Source organism: Eriocheir sinensis, chromosome 56, assembly GCF_024679095.1.
Source record: "Eriocheir sinensis breed Jianghai 21 chromosome 56, ASM2467909v1, whole genome shotgun sequence".
Lineage (NCBI taxonomy): Eukaryota > Metazoa > Arthropoda > Malacostraca > Decapoda > Varunidae > Eriocheir > Eriocheir sinensis.
The window spans coordinates 10,813,121-10,832,595 of NC_066564.1; the positions used below are offsets into that span (position 1 = coordinate 10,813,121).

At 43.2% G+C, this 19,475-nt stretch overlaps 1 protein-coding gene across 3 annotated transcripts in view; it reads left to right on the forward strand.

The window, feature by feature from the left end:
- LOC126984303 (DNA repair protein RAD50-like) overlaps positions 1-19,475 on the forward strand; it is a 175,944-nt gene that overhangs the window by 44,211 nt on the left and 112,258 nt on the right. For all 3 annotated transcript variants that reach the window (XM_050837928.1, XM_050837929.1, XM_050837927.1), the window contains exons 11-14: positions 3,630-3,796; positions 5,664-5,757; positions 7,270-7,390; positions 16,019-16,107. In XM_050837928.1, the coding sequence (XP_050693885.1) occupies positions 3,630-3,796; positions 5,664-5,757; positions 7,270-7,390; positions 16,019-16,107 (471 nt within the window). The remainder of the gene's footprint in view (positions 1-3,629; positions 3,797-5,663; positions 5,758-7,269; positions 7,391-16,018; positions 16,108-19,475) is intronic.

Below are 19,475 nucleotides of genomic sequence, written 5' to 3' on the forward strand. Positions count from 1 at the left end.
ATAGGGACCACCTCAGCCCTCCACCATTTCTTTGGTAATTTACCAGTTGCTATTGAGCACTTTATAATATCATATACCGGTCCAACCAGCTGATTTCTGCATTTTTTCAGTATAAAACCTGGACTCCATCCGGTCCTATGGCTTTCCTCTCTTCCAGCTCCTCCATTATTTTATACATCTCCTTTTTAGTTACTGTGACTTCTTCCATGTGAACATTTATCTTGTCATCTTGTGGTACATTGAATTGTGATTCTTTTGTAAAAACTTGCTGGAACCTTTTGTTTAGCAGCTCAGTCATGTCTAGGATCTTCATTTATCTCATTTCCATCTTTCAGTCTTTCTATTGTTTCCGTTGGTTTACTTTTTCCATTTATGAATCTATAAAACAGTTTAGGTTCTTCCTTGCACTTTTCAACAATATCCTTTTCATATCCCTTCTCTTCTCCTTATTTTCACATATCCATTTCTTGCTATCTTAAAGTCTTCTTTTTTCCTTTGATCCTTATTTTTTTTTCAGTCTCTTCCACACTTTGTCTCTTTTTTCCTTTGCATCTGTACATCTTGCATTAAACCAATCCTTCTTTCCTTTTTCTTTGGGTTTATATAATGGGACATATTTCATAATTCCTTTTTCATACACCTCTTTAAAAATATACTTTTCCTGCACCTCACTTTTTCTCTTCAATTTTTGCCAGTCTAGCTCTCCATAGTAATTCTTAAGCATGTCCACCTTCCTATAGTTTGTCCTATTTCTTTTATATGATTCATCCCCCTCAGTGCCTTCCTCCTGTTTCCATTATTATTACATGATCACTCTTTCCCAGGGGTCACCCATACCTTAATTCATTTAACAAGTGCATTCCCTTTGATAGCACCAGGTCCAGTCTCGCTGCCTCGTCGTCACTTCTGTGTCTTGTGTTCTCCGTCACCCATTGCATCATCAAGTTTTCCATCGGCAATCTTAGAAATCTTTCCCCCCACTTTCAAATATTTCTCAGTTTACCTCCTTACAGTTTAAGGCTCCAGCTAACAAGACTTTTGTTTGCTCTGAGTAACCTACTCAAACTCTGGATGGTATCTTCAATCATGGTCTCATATTCTGCCCTGTCCCATGAGTTAGTTCTTGGTGGTACATAGGTTGTTATTATCGTCATCATTTCTCTGTTTTTGTTCTTCAGATTTACACTCACTATTTCTGCCTTTCCTTCTCCATATACTACTGACTTCACTAATACCTCCTTCCTCGTCATTATCATCACTCCTCCACCACCTTTACCCTCTCTATCCTTCCTCCATACATTTTAATTATTATCAAAACACTATTTGAATGCCCTCATTCAGCTTTGTTTCAGTTAAACATACAATCTTTGGCTCTTTTTCCATTAAGTAGTCTTGTAGTTCCAGTTTACTAGATATATCCCGCCTACATTTGTATAAATCACACTTAATACCTTATTTGTTTCAATCTTGTCTAGCTTCTGTTCTCTTTCAGCTTTTCCCTTATGTACCATTTCTTTACTTGGTCTCCCAGAACTTTCCAAAAAAATACCTCTTTATTCCTCTTCTGATCTTGCATTATTTCTCTCTTTTGCCTCTGTTTGTAATTCATTCCATTTCTTCCTTTCTTCTTCATTTCTATTTTTCTTTATATATATTTCCTTACATTCGTCTATTTCCCTTAGTTTAGTTGTTCTGTACAATACTTCCTCAGTTGCCTTCTGTGATTTTAATCTTAATTTAACTGGCCTTGTTTTACCTTCTACATAGGGGCCCATCCTAACAATCTCTTCCACCTCATTCAAGTTTTTCAGTAAGTCCTTCACTGAGATAAATTCTTCCTTATCCCTTCTTGGTTTATACGTTATGTTTTTCTCTTTCATTCCGAATATTATAACACTTTCTTGTCCGCTACATCTCTCACTAAATCTTCATTCTTTTTTATGACCTTGACCAACTCTCTTCTACATTTTCCTTCTCCTCTTTTAGTTACTTTTCAATTATTTCCTTGAAGTCTACATTAGCTTTATCATGTTCTACTTTCCATGTCTTTATCTCACCCAGCACTTCCTCCCTGACTCTTTCTTCCTTGCCCATTATCTTTTTCAGATCATCATTTTCCTTTCTTACAACTCCTAGTCCTCCCTTCACCATTTTTTCATATTTCACTAACTTCTCTTTCAACTCCTCATTTTCCTGAACTACAGTCGTCCCTCAAATAGTACGGAGGTTAGGGACCCAGGACCCCCATACTATTTGAAAATCCGTATAAGATTAGTGCTTCCCATAAAAACACTCCCTGGGCTGCGTTTGAGAGAGGGAATCGGGACTCTCGGAACATCCTGAGTGCTCTCAAACGCATGACGTGGCAGCACGAGTTGCCAACTCGGCACGTCCATGCATTTGAGAGAGCGACTGGGGGCCTGAACCTCTGCACAGCACTGCTGCATGAGCCCCAATTTTATCACTCTCCCTCATAAGCAGTGCCGTGTGGTGGAGGGGCTCAACCTGCACACCATCCATTTTCTTGATTTTTTTTAGCTGGAAAATTTCGAATTGCCTCTCCCCTATCATTAGACTAGAGGTTATGAGATTTCCGAACATCCAACCTCTGTTAATAGGGCCGAACGTTCCATGGTATCAGTTTGCACTGAGCGAGCAGAAGGGGCTCAAGCAGCAGTGTCGGCTGGCCAATCAGCACGCCGCGTTTACTCTGGGGCCGCTTCTCGGCCAATCACGCACACCCAGCCAAACCTTGGCACGTGAGTCACGCCTGCCTCCAAGCTGTGTAAACACCATTGTGATGCTGTGCTATTTATGCATTGATGATAATGGATTTGTTGATCGATACCAGCTCCATTTCTTCAGAAAATGGAGGTCAGGGTCCCACCACATCCCGTAAGTGGTAACGGCGCCCAGATAAGTGGTTGAGGGCAGAAAACAAACAAGTAAAACAACTAATGCTACCCTCACCTCCAAGTTACATGAACACAATTTCTCCCCTGGGATGATGAGAGTATAAATTATTTTATGTGTGAATTTTATGTATTCATTGTAATTTTTTGTGGAGGGAAGTAAGTAAAATATTTAAAAAAATGTAAATTAAACTATTCATTAAGAAAAATCAATGAATTCATGAAATTTACACTATTTTTATTTTATTTGTATTATTATTTTTACATTATATAACCTATTATTTTGTAACATGATTTCATGTGTTTTTTAGTAAATGTTGGCTTATTTGTGTGTGTGTGTGTGTGTGTGTGTGTGTGTGTGTGTGTGTGTGTAAAAGAGTGAAATTTTCAATATAAAGAATTATATATAATGTAAAAATATTGTAACAACAAAAAAGTACTCTTCAGAAGCTTTCAAATCATTAATGTTGGCATTTTAAGTGTAAATTACATCTGTAGCAGTTCCCCAACTTTGACTCTAATTTACTTGAAAACTGTAATATGACGGTTGAGCCCCTTCTGCACGCTGTGCTTCATGTGTCATCTACGTACTATTGGAAATTGTGTATCAAGTATCCCTTATACATTAAACAAGATGTGGCAGTAGCTGAGTCGGACTATAGTAATGGCTGATGGTGGTGCTGATTATTATTCATCATTCTCCTTACTGTTTTTCAGATGCAGGAAGAAATTAGTGAAGAAAAGAGAAAAAGGCGAGAATTGCAGAGTGAAATGGATGAGGCAAAGAGAATAGTTTCAAAAATGACACGACAAGCAGAGGATCGCTCCCAATTGGACATCCACACCACGGAGAAGAAAGACCTTGAAAATAAAATTCAGTTCTTGTGAGTTCAGTCATATTTTTCGTATTATGTAGGAGGCAGGCCTAGGGCTTAAAACAGAAAAATAAAAATGTCTGCAACTTGAAGATGCTGTTATAGATTACGTTGGTTTTAAGATGTCTGAGTGAGCATTAGCATCTGATTTTTGCTTCAAAAGTCATCATCATCATCATTATTTCGTATAACGTCTTTTCACTTCCTGAGCGGTTGGACATTTTATGGCTCATAAATCGAGTCATTTTTAGTTTTAGTTTTAGATGGGGATATGTTTCTAGTCAATGAAAAAAATGAAGATTTCATCATAGAAGAGTTCCCAAACAGAAATCTGCTATAGTAAAGGGTATGAAGCTGGAGGATTGTAAATAGACTAAACCTGGGAATAAAGAGGGAGATGGGGCCTTCTGACAACGCTTGCCTGAAGCTAATACCACCCTTATAAAAGGTTGCTAGGCAATAGCTACACTATATAGGTCAGGGCTACTCAGCGCAGCCCACGGTCTGCATCCAGACTTGAGTGTTGTAGCTGGACCCCATAGTAGTTATTAGATCGCCCTGTATTCTATGGTAACATATTATAAGACAGCTATGGACTATGAAGGATTATAAACAATAATAAAGGTAAGTTTGCCATTCTTATTGGATAAGACGAAAAACAGACCCTTAAAAACACCCCAAAGGAGGGAAAAAGAAAATCATTAAAAATTTGTACATTTGGCATATAACGCGCAGGGTTAAACTTTCAGACATTTTTTATGTGAAAAAGGTGCGCGCTATACGCCGAAAAATACGGTATTTATTTTTCGACAGAAACCTACCTCTTGTTTGATTTACATTGTTTTTGATTTACACGACCTCTTCAAGGACGCAATACTCGCGTAAATTGAGAGTTACCTGTACTGGCCACACTCATATAGGTAATTGCATCTCCTTTGTTTACAAACACTGGTGGCCGCCCATCAACACAGACTCCGCAGCAATGATTCCTGAGGCTAACCACCATCTTGACACAACTTGTGGCCCCAGCTGCAGTGCATTGGGCAACATTGCAGAATGTTTTTTTCCCAACGTTCCTATTGAACACAGGGTAGAAATTCTGCCAACTGTATGTGATTGCTAAGCCCTCTGCCATGGCAGGATCTTCTACACAACTGCACGCCATATTCAAACTAAGCTTTGTGCCATTAGTTTTCCTCTTTTTGGGTTATATGAAAGATTTCACAAAATTTTGGGATAAACTCACTGTTTAGAGAAATTGGTAACTGTATGTGATGACATTGATGGTTCACTGTTCACTGGGTAGGTGGTTGCTGAGTGGTTAGCATGCCGGGGCCACGTTCAGGAGCTTCAGGAGGGATGCGGGTTTGAATCCTGGCCGTCGCACAACTGGGATTTTTCAGTCACCTCTAAGTGGCCTAAGACTACCCACATGCTGCCCACCTATCAACCCAGACTCTAGATTATCTCTCCAAAGGGAGGCTCAAAGATGAGCTCTGGGGAGCAGCATGAGCCAAAACAAGATGGCACCTCTATAAACACTCACCTGTGCCAGAACAGGCTGGGCTGACCATCAGGCCCCACCAGGGAAAAAGCCTAACGGCACAATAGGCTGCGACGTAAAACAATTGTACTTCGTCTTATTTCAGGTACATTAAAAGACATCTGGTTCTGGAAGAGCAAATAAAAGGTATTTTAACAGCTTAATAGTAAACTCTGAGTTGGTTGTTAGATTTTTACATACCCAGACCTTGTTGACTCTAGATTCTCCCAATGCTATGTGACTCCTCTGCTGTAACATTGGACTTACACTCTGACTTATGCAGTTAATACTTCCTTATTTATGCCTTTTTTTTTTCTCTTTTTCTGCCTTCAGGAAACGCAAGCATGCTGATGAACTGGAGCACCTGCTTAATGAGGTGCCAGAGGACAACATCAAGAATAAGGTTGACACCTGCCTCTCAAATTTGGTGAGTTCCTCTAAAACTGGAGTATTTCAGGTGTTTAGTTGGGTGTCTACTGTTGACTGCATGCTTCATGTTTATCTGTATCTCTCATGTTCTCCCAAGGGTTTGTGACGTAACCTGTAAATAGTCAGGTCTAGAGCAAAATATATAAATGACAAAATAAACTGCCTCATTAAACTATTTTATAAGTATTTCCAAAATAACACTACTTTCCAAAATAACACTACTTTCCAAAATAACACTACAGAAAGAAAACAGCATAAAAGTGAGTGAAAGCATTATGGGAGCTTGGTAAACAAAACAATTAGGATCAGTAAGGATCAGTACACAACAAACATGCACACTCTGCTCTGGCAACTCAACACAAACCCCTCACTGCTCTGGCAACTCAACACAAACCCCTCACTCTGGCCTTATGCACAAAATACACATCCACGAGGATGGACAAAAGTATCTCACACTACTCTGATTTCCAAACTACTCTCCAACAGATTCTATTCCTCTTTCTGTATCTTCATCACTTTCCTCTTTTGTCACTCTATTTCCACTACAGAAGACAGTCACTGTTCTACTCCTAAACCTATAAACAGTGGTGTTCAGCAGGGTTCTGTTCTATCTTCCACCTTCTATTGTTCATCAGTGATCTCTCCAACACTAACTGTTCTATTCACTTCTATACTGATGACTACTCTGCATTTTTTTTAGAAAAAGTTCCTCCCAACAGAAATTACTGGACTGAAGGCTGGAAGCTATAGAACACTTAACTATCATTTCTAAATACGGCAGAAGAAACTTGGTGTTCTTCAGTGCCCAAAAACTCAGGTTCTCTGCCTGTCAACTTGACAGTCTTTCAGACATCTTTCCTCTATTCTTCAGTGACATGCAGCTGTCCCTGTCTTCTTCATTAAATATCCTCAGCTATCCTAAACTGAAAATCTTAATTGGAAACCTAGCTCTTGCTGAATCACCTTCCTTGAGGTTAGTTATATTGGCTCCAGCAATTTTTCTCACTTTCCTAGTGGCTAACTTTGTACAGTAAAACCCTGGCTATCCAACAATCACGTGGATTTGGTGGTGTCAGATAAGAGGAAATTCCAGACACTTTGGGTATATTCCAAAAGTTTCCCATATAATTTCATTCAATCAAACTTGTTTACACACAGGTACTATACACTCAGAGATGAATCTACTGCCTACAAGTATATATGCATGTATATACCAAAACACTAAACCCTGAAAGGCTGTGGTACAGTCACAGACTATGTTACTTGAACATGCGGAGCTGGGCTCAATGTTTTTCTAATATTTCCAAATTTTTCCTTTGTTCATAGCCACCTTGTACCCCTCTTACCTCCCTTCCCTGCCTCTCCTCGTCTCCAGGGTATATAGGAAATTTGAATGGTTAATTGCAAGTTTCTATATAATTATGATACTTAAGAAGGTATTTTCACATAAGTGCAAACTGTATATATATTTTTTTGTGTTAAGTGTAATTATTGGTATTTATGTGTTCAGCGGCGATGCATTGCAAACACAAGGGCCAGCCTGAACACCCTGAACAAGAGGAGGACTCAGCTGGACACAACCATCAAGAGCCACAAAGTTCAATTGGAGAGAAAAGAGAAGGAGATCAGTGGTAAGTCAATGCTTACAAATTTCTTGGATAGAGAAAGTACTAAGGGGACTTGATCATGATTGAGCTATGCACCAAAGGGAAATCAGTAATTATATCCATAAGTGTGCATAACACTACCCTCTGGAGTCTATTCAGATAAAAATTACTAAAACTGTATTGAAGGTTAAGCCATGTTTTGTAATTTAGTTATGATCATATAAATCAGTTATGTAAATTCTCATTTGGTGAAATAAGATTAAACAAGTTGGATGGATTACTGAGGGTAAAGGCCAGACTAATTGATGAGCTGATACAGCATGCTGCAACTAGACTTATTGCACACTAAGTAGATCCATGAGCCACGCCCCTTGCCTCCACTTCTCCCATGGAGCACAGAATCCGATTGGTGCACAGAAAATGTTCTTGTTATTTCCACATACCTCATTTTTTTTTTTTTGCAACAAAGGAGACAGCTCAAGGGCACAAAAAAAGTAAACAATAATTAAAAAAAAAATCCTGCTACTCGCTGCTCACAAAAAGAATCTAAAGAGGTGGCCGAAAGAGAGGTCACTTTCGGGAGAAGAGGTGTCCAGATACCCTTCTCTTGAAAGAGTTCAAGTCGTAGGCAGGAGGAAATACAGAAGAAGGAAGGTTGTTCCAGAGTTTACCAGCGTGAGGGATGAAAGAGTGAAGATGCTGGTTAACTCGTGCATAAGGGGTTTGGACAGTATAGGGATGAGCATGAGTAGAAAGTCACGTGCAGCGGGGCCGCAGGAGGAGAGGAGGCATGCAGTTAGCAAGTTCAGAAGAGCAGTCAGCATGAAAATATTGATAGAAGATAGAAAGAGCGGCAACATGGTGGCAGAAATTAAGAGGTAGAAGACTATCAGTAAGAGGAGGAGAGCTGATGAGATGATGAGCCTTAGACTCCACTCTGTCCAAGAGAGCTGTGTGAGTGGAGCCACCCACACGTGAGATGCATACTCCATACGAGGGCAGACAAGGCCCCTGTATATGGATAGCAACTGTGCGGGGTAGAAGAACTGGCGGAGACGATACAGAACGCCCAACCTCGAGGAAGCTGATTTAGTGAGAGAAGAGATGTGAAGTTTCCAGTTAAGATTTTGAGTTAAGGATAGACCGAGGATGTTTAGTGTTGAAGATGGTAACAGGTGAGTGTTGTCGAAGAATAGGGGATAGGTGTTTGGAAGATTGTGTCGAGTTGATAGGTGGAGAAATTGGGTTTTTGAGGCATTGAAGGACACAAGGTTCCTTTTACCCCAATTGGAAATGATAGTAAGGTCTGGGGTTAAGCGTCCTGCAGCCTCCAGGCTTAAAATACGGTAAACCCTCGATATAATGGACCCACTTATAATGGATTTTGGATGTAATGGACAAGGTCAGAGGGTCAGAAATCCACGGGAACAGACTGAGAATAGTTTTTGAACCAACAGCGCCCGGTAACTACAACAGCGTATGCTAGCCACCCTCCCCTCCTCCCTTTATCTTCTGTTCCTTCCTTCAGTTACTGTGGTCTTTTTCAGTCCACCTGATGAAATGTTTTCCTTCTTGTGGTTCCTATTCAAATGAAGAATGTTTTTACACCACAAGAAAGTCTTATGCATCAATCCAGGACGTAAATGTAATGGAAAATAGTGTTTGTGAGTGTCGGTACTGACACAGCTCAAGGGGGTCGAGAGGGGTGAAGTCTCCCCATTAGGTAGGTTAGGCTAGTTTAAGTTAGGTTTGATTAGCGTAAAATTATTCAGTGCACAGTGTGGGGCGGCGGAAATACGCAGCGCAAGACGGGACAGGGCGCGGTGGCGGGGATGGGCCAATACACGGTCAGTGTTGTGAGAAATACCTCCTCGCAGAAATAAGTCACTCTGCTGTCCACCACGCATACACACTGGAGGAATACACAACAGGAAAAACATTAATTTGCCTGGTTTTGTTCTAGTTTGTCTTTGTGAGTGGTTTGTGAAATATAGAAACAGTAAGCAAGTTGAACTTCTCTCTGCGAGCCATTTTGAGGCTATGGTAGCAGGCGGTGGTGGGTGTACAACGGGCATTGAATAGTCAATAATTTAATGATTTGTGACAGAAACAGTTATCGGATTATTATTTCATAACACCAAAAACTAAAAAAATAAATAAATAAACAAATAAACAACTTTCGTCTGCCAGTGTGAGATTGGAGCACTTGTAAAATTTTACCCATACCCTTAACAGTACGGCTCCCCCACAGTGTCCCACTGCCAACCTGGCAGCCTCAATGCCTTGCGGTCTGTCGCCAAGTGTGCTGTGCCACTGTACAGACAACGTGCAGACAACATACACAATACAAAGAAACAGTATGCCTACGTTCATTAGGCTCGTCGGTATTATCATATGTACCGTATTTCCCGCCATATGAGACGCACCGGAGTATAAGACGCACCCAGAATTTTGCAAGACATTTAGAAAAACTTAAGAAAACTCGACATTTTCTCTAAGCTAAATGTATATATACATTTGGCCACTTTACTTACAATTATGACTATGATACCGTATGTTACTCTGTGCCCTTCTCTGTTCAATGTGTTCCACTGTTGGTTGAAGAATTACAGTGCTCTTACCCCTAGGACCTGTGACTTTGAAATGGTAAACAAAAGGGTTGATTGGTAGATTCACTCACTGCGCAGTGTGCAGGCGGTAACTTTTGCTTAGCTACTTAGGGAACTAAAGGTAACTCTCAATTTACGCGAGTATTGTGTCCTTGAAGAGGTCGCGTAAATCAAAAACAATGTAAATCAAACAAGAGGTAGGTTTCTATCGAAAAATAAGTATTCACTTCATTCAGTGGAGAGAGAGAGAGAGAGAGAGAGAGAGAGAGAGAGAGAGAGAGAGAGAGAGAGAGAGAGAGAGAGAGAGAATATCCATATCACCAAGATATCCACTCAGGCACTCAGCCTCAGCCTCACTCGTGTGAGGAAGAAATGAGGGACACCATGAGCGACTGGCTAGTATTGGTACCAGTACCGAGCAGTCTGGTACCGGTACTGAGCCGTCTGGTACCGGTACCGTACCGTATGGCTGGTTCCGTTAGTACCGGTACTGGTACCGGTACCTGCCCACCCCTATTGTTGAGTACAGGTAACTCTCGATTTACGCGAGTTTGGTTTACGCGTTTTTTGAAATAACGCGGGGTCCAAAATCCAAAGAAATGTTTAATTTAGGCGTTTTTTTCACTTATACGCGATATTTTATGGAGTGGCCACCAGATGTCTCACGCAACTGGACTCACACGGCCACACAGCTGAGCTCAGTTCTTCCCGCGCGCCACTTGAACAACAATACAGTACCTACGCTGCCACGCTAGTACCGGTACTAACGGTACCAGCAATACGGTACGGTACCGGTACCAGACTGCTCGGTACCGGTACCAATACTAGCCAGCCCCTCATGGTGTCCCTCATTTCTTCCTCACACGAGAGAGGCTGAGAATGAGTGCCCGAGTGGATATCTCGGTTCTGGTGACACGCGGCATGCAGCTGTTTGTTGTGTGGGTGTGGTTGTGTGGTTTGTAAACAATGCAAATGGCGGCCGGGCTGGGATTGCGTGAAATAACTCCTCGTACAAGACTCATGATGTACAGTTTCTGATATATTCACCCCATTATTCTCACTAATATTAATAATTAATAATGAGCACATGGACATTTTTTTCCAATATGATTTTTTTATGTAGCTTGTACTGCTCCTTAGTCATACAATCTTAAGCCACCTGTGACATCAAGATCAAGATCATACAAATGGCGCCCGACGGAAAAACGGGATAACAGCAAGGCATGGACGATCTTCCACCGATTTAGTCTTTGTATAGTAGTTATTAGATCGCCCTGTATTCTATGGTAACATATTATAGGACAGCTACGGACTATGAAGGATTATAAACAATAATAAAGGTAAGTTTGCCGTTGTTATTGAATAAGACGAAAAACAGACCCTTAAAAACATCCCAAAGAAGAAAAAAATCATTAAAAATTTGTACATTCAGCGTTTAACGCGCAGGGCTAAACTTTCAGGCATTTTTTATGTGAAAAAATGCGCGCTATACGCCGAAAATTACGGTATTTATTTTTCGACAGAAACCTACCTCTTGTTTGATTTACATTGTTTTTGAATTACGCGACCTCTTCAAGAACGCAACACTCGCGTAAATCGAGAGTTACCTGTAGCGTGGCAGCGTGGGTACTGTATTGTTGTTCAAGTGGCGCGCGGAAAAAACTGAGCTCAGCTGTGTGGCCGCGTTGCCATGTGAGTCCAGTTGCGTGAGACATCTGGTGGCCACTCCATAAGATATTGCGTATAAGTGAATAAAACATGTAAATTAAACATTAATTTGGATTTTGGACCCCACGTTATTTAAAAAACGCGTAAACCAAACTCGCGTAAATCGAGTTACCTGCACCGTATTTTGCAGCGTATAACGCGCACCTTTTTCATTTAAAAGATGCCAAAAAGCTACCCCTGTGTGGTATATTCCAAAGATACAAATTTTGCTTTATTTTGTCTGTCATTTTCCGTCATAATTTTGACGTTTATATAGGGTTTTATGGGTCAGTATGACTCCTAGGCTGCCACACAATTTCGTGCCATTCTCATATGATCGTAGCTCACTTCCTTTATATCACAACTAGGTAAATACAAGGAAGGGGAAAGGGAGGAGAGAGACAGAGTGAGTGATAAAAATACAGATAGAGGATGTAAGAAAGGAGAACAAGGAAAAGGAGTTGAGGAAACAGGGGATATAGAGGATGAAAACAAGGAGAAAGGGAAAGGGAGGGGCAGAAGGGAGAGTCAGGTCAGAGCTTAGGTCAGGACATAACCTGACTCACTTCTGCCCCTCCCTTCCCAAACCCTTCTCATTTCCCCTTCTGTGTGTGTGTGTATTTACCTAGTTGTATTTACCTAGTTTTAATTTTACAGGGCCTGGGTTTACGCTCGTGTGGTCCCGTCTCTGTATCTATAATTATCCAACTTTTCCTTGAAGCTCTGCACACTCTTCGCCGATACTATTTCTTCACTTAATCTGTTCCAAACCTCTATATTTCTTTGTGGGAAGCTATATTTCTTTATGTCTCTTGAGCATCTTCCCTTCCTCAACTTTTTACTATGTCCTCTAGTATTCCTGCTGGAAGGTTCCTCTCTTAGTAGCAATTTCTTGTTATCTACTTCCATTTTACTCAATAGCCTATATATTTGTATTAGGTCTCCTCTTTCTCTTCTTTGTTCTAGTGTTGGTAAGTCCATTTCCTTTAGTCTCTCTTCATATGTCAGTGTGTGTGTGTGTGTGTGTGTATTTAGTTACCAACACTAGAACAAAGAAGAGAAAGGGGAGACCTAATAGAAATCTACAAATTATTGAGCAAAATGGAAGAAGTAGACAACGAGGAGTTACTACTAAATGAAGAAATTACCACCAGGAACACAAGAGGACATAATAAAAAAATGAGGAAGGGAAGATGCTTGAGAGACAAAGAAATATAGCTTCCTGCAAAGAAATATAGAGGTTTGGAACAGACTAAGTGAGGATGTAGTATCGGCGAGAAGTGTGCAAAGCTTTAAGGAAAAGTTGGATATGTAGATGCGGAGACTGGACCACACCACCAGCCGCTCCCTTCACCCCCGCCACCAGCCGCTCCCCTCACCCCCGCCACCAGCTGCTCCCCTCACCCCCGCCACCGCCCGCTCCCTTCACCCCCGCCACCAGCTGCTCCCCTCACCCCCGCCACCGCCCGCTCCCTTCACCCCCGCCACCAGCCGCTCCCTTCACCCCCGCCACCAGCCGCTCCCCTCACCCCCGCCACCAGCCTGCTCCCTCACCCCCGCCACTGCCGCCGCTCCCTTCACCCCGCCACCAGCCGCTCCCTTCACCCCCGCCACCAGCCGCTCCCTTCACCCCCGCCACCAGCCGCTCCCCTCACCCCCGCCACCGTCCGCTCCCTTCACCCCCGCCACCAGCCGCTCCCCTCACCCCCGCCACTGCCCGCTCCCTTCACCCCCGCCACCAGCCGCTCCCCTCACCCCCGCCACTGCCCGCTCCCTTCACCCCGCCAGCCGCTCCTCACCCCGCCACTGCCCGCTCCCCTCACCCCGCCACCAGCCGCTCCTTCACCCCCGCCACCACCCGCTCCCCTCACCCCCGCCACAGCCCGCTCCCGTCACCCCCGCCACCAGCCGCTCCCTTCACCCCGCCACCAGCTGCTCCCTCATCTCCACCGCCCGCTCCTTCACCCCCACTGCCCGCTCCCTTCCCCCCCGCCACGGCCCGCTCCCTTCACCCCCGCCACCCGCCGCTCCCTTCACCCCCGCCACCAGCTGCTCCCCTCATCTCCGCCACCCTGCTCCTTCACCCCCACTGCCAGCCTCCCTTCACCCCTGCCACCAGCCGCTCCCTTCACCCCTGCCACCAGCCGCTCCTTCACCCCTGCCACCAGCCGCTCCCCTCACCACCGCCACTGCCCGCTCCCCTCGCCACCGCCCGCTCCCTTCACCCTCTCACCACTGCTCCCTTCACCCCGCCACCAGCCGCTCCCTTCACCCCCGCCACCACCCGCTCCCCTCACCCCCGCCACTGCCCGCTCCCTTCACCCCGCCACCAGCCTCCCGTCACCCCCGCCACCGCCCGCTCCCTTCACCCCCGCCACCGCCCGCTCCCCTCACCCCCGCCACCGGCTGCTCCCCTCACCCCCGCCACCCCGCCTCGCCTGCCTCCCTCCTCTTCCTTTGACTGCCCATGCTGTTGGTGACAAGGATGATTCCTTTGAGTTGGAGTTTTCTAAAGAAAGAATTCCTGCTTTGCATTTGTGAGTCACTCACACAACAAAGACGCGTCCTCGCACTCACCATCACCGCCCTGTTGAGTCGTCGTCCGCCGGGTCCCCGTCCTGCTCTCCCTCCCCCCTCCCCACCCCGTCCTTCCCCTCCTGTGACTTGCAAGTGTGGTGTAGCAATTCTTTCTTTAAAAAACTTTAACTTGGGGGAGTTGTCCTTGTCACCAATACCATGGGTGGTCGGGGGAAGAGGAGGGAGGCAGGCGATGGAGGTGAGGAACAAGAATTTGAGTGGAGTGGGAGTGTGTGTTTTTGTTGTTTCTGTGACCCACCAATGTGTTATTAATGTTTCATCGATGACGTCACGCTCGATGACGTCATCGATAAAACTCGTGTTAAATCGAACATATCGCGTTAGTTAAACATATCTTACATATTAACTCGTGTTAAATCAAACACGCTTTTTTAAACTCGTGTTAATCGAGAGGTGACTGTATATAGATATACATATGAATATTGACACAAAGGGGAGAGACGAGAATTCAATAGGCGGGGAGGGAGACGATCAGTGCGGCGCTCTTATCTTTCAAGGGCCCAGCAAACACTGATGCCACGGGCTGAGTGCAGTGTTGCCAGACTATTGTACTCATCGCATTGCATTTTTTCATAGTTTGTGACCGATTACTACAGCAAAAAACAAAGAAACATCAATGAATAACACTCTTAATGCTAACTCTTTTAATTTTCTATCATTATTTGTGTAGGTTACGTGAGGCTTAAGAATGGTAAATACAATGTTCGGTACGATAATTCGGCACCGCTGGCTGAATGGGAAGGAGCCGTCCGCTAGTTTGTTTACATACAAGCAGGTTAAGCATCATCACTTAATTTTCTTCTTGACTGTTGTTAATTTATATGAAGTAGCAGTAAGTACTACTGTTATACATAGTTACTTTAGAAAAAGTTGCCGTTCTTGACGTAGCAGTGATCACCACTTTGTTTACGTTTGCGGGGAGGTTTGGTGAACAAACATCCACTTTAATTTAAGTGCCAGGTACCGCTAAAACCTCACTAGCCAGTAAACAAAAACTGAACCTTCACCTTATAAGACGGAGGGTGATTTTTTTTTTTTCTGGAAAAAAAGTGTCTTATAAGCCGTCAAATACAGTATTTCCAAATATAACAAGTTTCTATGATTCTGAGTTGTTCAGTTACTCTCTTCTATTATTTTGAGTCTTGGATATTGTAACGGTGAACTTTTGAGGAGTGCACAGGAATGCATCTCAGTGTTTGTAGTGGATTTAAATGGGAAAATTTGCTTAGATTAACAAATTTCCGCTTTACTATGAGCAAATGTTTATGAAAGGAAATCGCTACTAAATTGGGGACATGGTGTACATGTCTCATACTTGGATCATACCAGTAACAATATAGCCCCCCACGGGACCCCACTGTCTACCTGCCAGCTTCAGTGCCTCACAGTCCATCGCCAAGAGTGCTGTGCAGCTATACAGACAACGTGCAGACAACATACGCAATGAAAAAATTATATACTTATGTTTATTAGGTTCGTTGGTATTATTGTATGGTATGTATTTTTTCCGCCACTTATAACAGACTTTCAGCACTAATGGACTAAGTTCACCCCCAATAAGTCTGTTACACCGAGGGTTTGCTGTATGTATAAAATGAGCTGTTGCTTTCACCAAAACCCATCCTGAGAAAATGATACCAGTTCACCAGTATTTTAGGGGTTAATTCTTTTTTTAATTTTCTTTTCATCATCTATGTCTCACAGCTATCGATAACAATATAATTGTTACTTATTTTAGCATTGCAGAACAAAGTGAGCAACGTATGTGGAGAAACAGACTTGGACGTGTCCCTTGTCAAGACGAAGAAGATGAAGGAAGATTTCACGGTAAGTCTCTTCAACTGTCCATAGTCTGTTGCAGAAAATTTTTGTTGGGAGAACAGCATCAACCCAAGATTTAGATCCCATTTTTAATTTCATCTTTTGCAACATTTTTTAAACACACATACACGCTCCCTTCTTTCTTTGTTGCAACCACACCGGTTGTTCACTAAAACTGATTACAGTACCCTCCCGAGCTTCGTGCTTGCTTCATTCCAAAGGTATAGCACTAAACCCAAGGATCGCAAAACTTGGGGTGTTAAAAACACTGACAGCACTTATTTGTTCCGGTCCGTGGAGAAGCTGACTTTTTTTCCACTTTGCTCCCTAGTTATCTCAAAATACATACCTTGGAACAGGAAGAAAATGGGAAGAGAGAGCGGGTTGTTTTGAAGCTGCAGCTGAAAGCCTTACGAATTGGCTGACAGTTCTGAAAACACGCTTGTGATTCGCTGTGAGTCTGATGACGTTATTGACGGTGCTCACCCAATCAGCGGCCTTGCTGCTTTAAGGTTGTGTCACTCTGGCCGTTTTCCTCTAACTGTTGGCCGTATGGGCGTTGCCCATACACCCAATCAGGAGCGAGTTGTCAGTTGTCTGCACCAAGCTGGTGTCACACTGGGCCTTTTTCCAACCCCGTTGGCAGTAGGGGTAACCGGCATCTCCAACTTCTCCGGGGCTGGATTCACAAAGCATTAAATGTGTAGTCTTGGAACAGCAAAGTACGATTCACAAAGCTCCGCGGTAGCAAATACAATTTACCATATTTTGTGGCGTATAATGCACTCCGGCATATATCGCGCACCCTAAACTTTAAGACAACAGTGTTGGAAAAAAATATTCAGTGCTTAAAATCCTCAGAAATCTGTACGGTTAAGCAAGACTGATGATGTACAGTTTCCCAAAATTTTTGTTTACTCCCAAAGAGCGGGGGTGTACCGCGACATCAGTTCTCCCCATACAGCAATGTTCAGGCGTACTCCCAAAAATTGGTCACTTTCCATTATCAACTTCACAGCTCTACGTAAGCCAATAGCTTTAGATTCATGAGCATTTGCTTAATCCATCCTTCCTCTTTATTCTGCCTCAAACCTGAAGTCTCTACGTCATGTAGTGTTTCCGTGGTGATGTGATGAAGCACAGTAACTCTTAGGTTGAAGCAAGCCTGTGTTCACAGCGCTGCGTAGGTTGTGGTTGGCATCCGCCCTCCCCCTCCACGCACTTGACCCCATGACAAACCCCTTCATTACCCTCATGTTCTTAAGTTAATAACCCTGATGAGTAGTGGGATGCATCCTCAGGGGCATGAGTATCACTTCCACCATCACTGTTGGAGGTCCTCGTCTTACGACGGAGTTCCATTCCTAACGATGTGTCATAACCCGATTTTCGACGTAAGTCGGAACACCTAAATAATCACCTACGTCACCCACCTTTTTTTTTTTTATGTCGCTGTCTATTGCGCCGTTAGACTTTTCCCGGGTTCTCTCCTCCCCCATTTCCTTTCTTTCTTTTCCCTCTCTGTCACCATATTTTTCTCCTCATTTCTTTCTTCTTTTCCTTTCCTCTCCCTCCCAGTTTTCTCTTTTAATCTCTTTCCCTCTCACTCACCTCTTTTCTCTCCCTCTTTCCTCACCTTTACCTGACTCTCTCTCTCTCTCTCTCTCTCTCTCTCTCTCTCTCTCTCTCTCTCTCTCTCTCTCTCTCTCTCTCTCTCTCTCTCTCTCTCTCTCTCTCTCTCTCTCTCTCGGGGCCGGTCACTAGTGGTGTCCCTCAGGGCTCGGTTCTTGGCCCAGTGCTCTTCATTATTTACGTCAACGATGTGGATGTTGGACTCAATAATCGCATTAGTAAATTTGCAGACGACACAAAGATTGGTAACTTGGTTCACACTAACAAAGACAGGCAAAGCCTCCAAGAGGATTTGCACAAAATTTCAGCTCGGGCGGATAGATGGGAGATGCCCTTTAATGCAGACAAGTGCCAGGTCCTTCAAGTTGGAACAAGAAATAAGAAGTTCGAATACGAAATGCGCGGCGTTAAACTCACAAGTGTTCAATGCGTTAAGGACTTGGGGGTCAAAATCGCGTCAAACCTCAAATTCTCACATCAATGCATCGATGCAGCAAATAAAACAAACAGAATGTTGGGCTTTATTAAAAGAAACTTTTTATTCAAGAATAAAGATGTAATACTTCCGCTCTACAATAGTTTAGTCAGACCCCACTTGGAGTATGCGGTACAGTTTTGGTCTCCCCACCATGCAAAGGACATTGCTAAATTAGAAGGTGTTCAGTGTCGGGCAACGAAAATGATCCCTTCCTTGCACAACAAATTCTATGAAGAAAGGCTTTCCACCCTTAACATGTTCTCTCTTGAGAAACATCGCCTCCGAGGAAAACTGATTGAATGTTTTAAAATACTTAATGGTTTCATGAATGTAGACAGATCAACATTGTTTATGATCAATGACACTTTGCATATGAGGAACAATGGCACAAAACTCAAATGTAGACAAGTAAATTCAGACTGCACCAAATTTTTCCTCACCAACGTTGTAGTGCGAGAATGGAATAAGCTCCCACCGTCAGTGGTCCAGTGTAACACGATTGACTCCTTTAAAAACAAGCTCGACCATCACTTCCTTGAACTTAACATGAACTAGAATAGAAATGCAATGTTTTGGAGCCTTCTGATCAATGTAGAATCACTTAGGTTTAAGGACAGGTCACCTAGTCTGGACCATGGGGTCTGTGTGGTCTGATTTTCTATATAATTCTATGTAATTCTCTAATTCTCTCTCTCTCTCTCTCTCTCTCTCTCTCTCTCTCTCTCTCTCTCTCTCTCTCTCTCTCTCTCTCTCTCTCTCTCTCTCTCTCTCTCTCTCTCTCTCTCTCTCTCTCTCTCCACTCATTTCCCTTGTTTCCTCCTTTCTCACACCCTCTTATCTATAGCCTTATCTCTCACTCTATCACTCTCTTCCTCCCTGTTTCCTTCCCCATTAGATTATATAAACACACACACACACGCACACACACACACACACACAAGTGTATGTGACGTCATGTGCCAAACTTACTCATTATTGTCCTCAAGTGAACAGACTGTAAAGTATATATAGACTGTGATCTAGGTGAACATATTACTCAAATTTCATGTTAACCCCCTGGTGCATGATGGTGCGTTTCACGTCATCAAAGGGTAAAAGGTCCTGGCGCACAATGATGCGAAACGCATCATAAAACATTAAAAAATTGATTAAAAATTAAGTTTTTGGTGAAAGTGCGTCAAATTTGGAAGCGCCATTTGTTGGGATAAGTTTCTTAGTGGTAACATATGGCAACCTTTCTAAGGAGTGTAGATGAGGAGCTTTG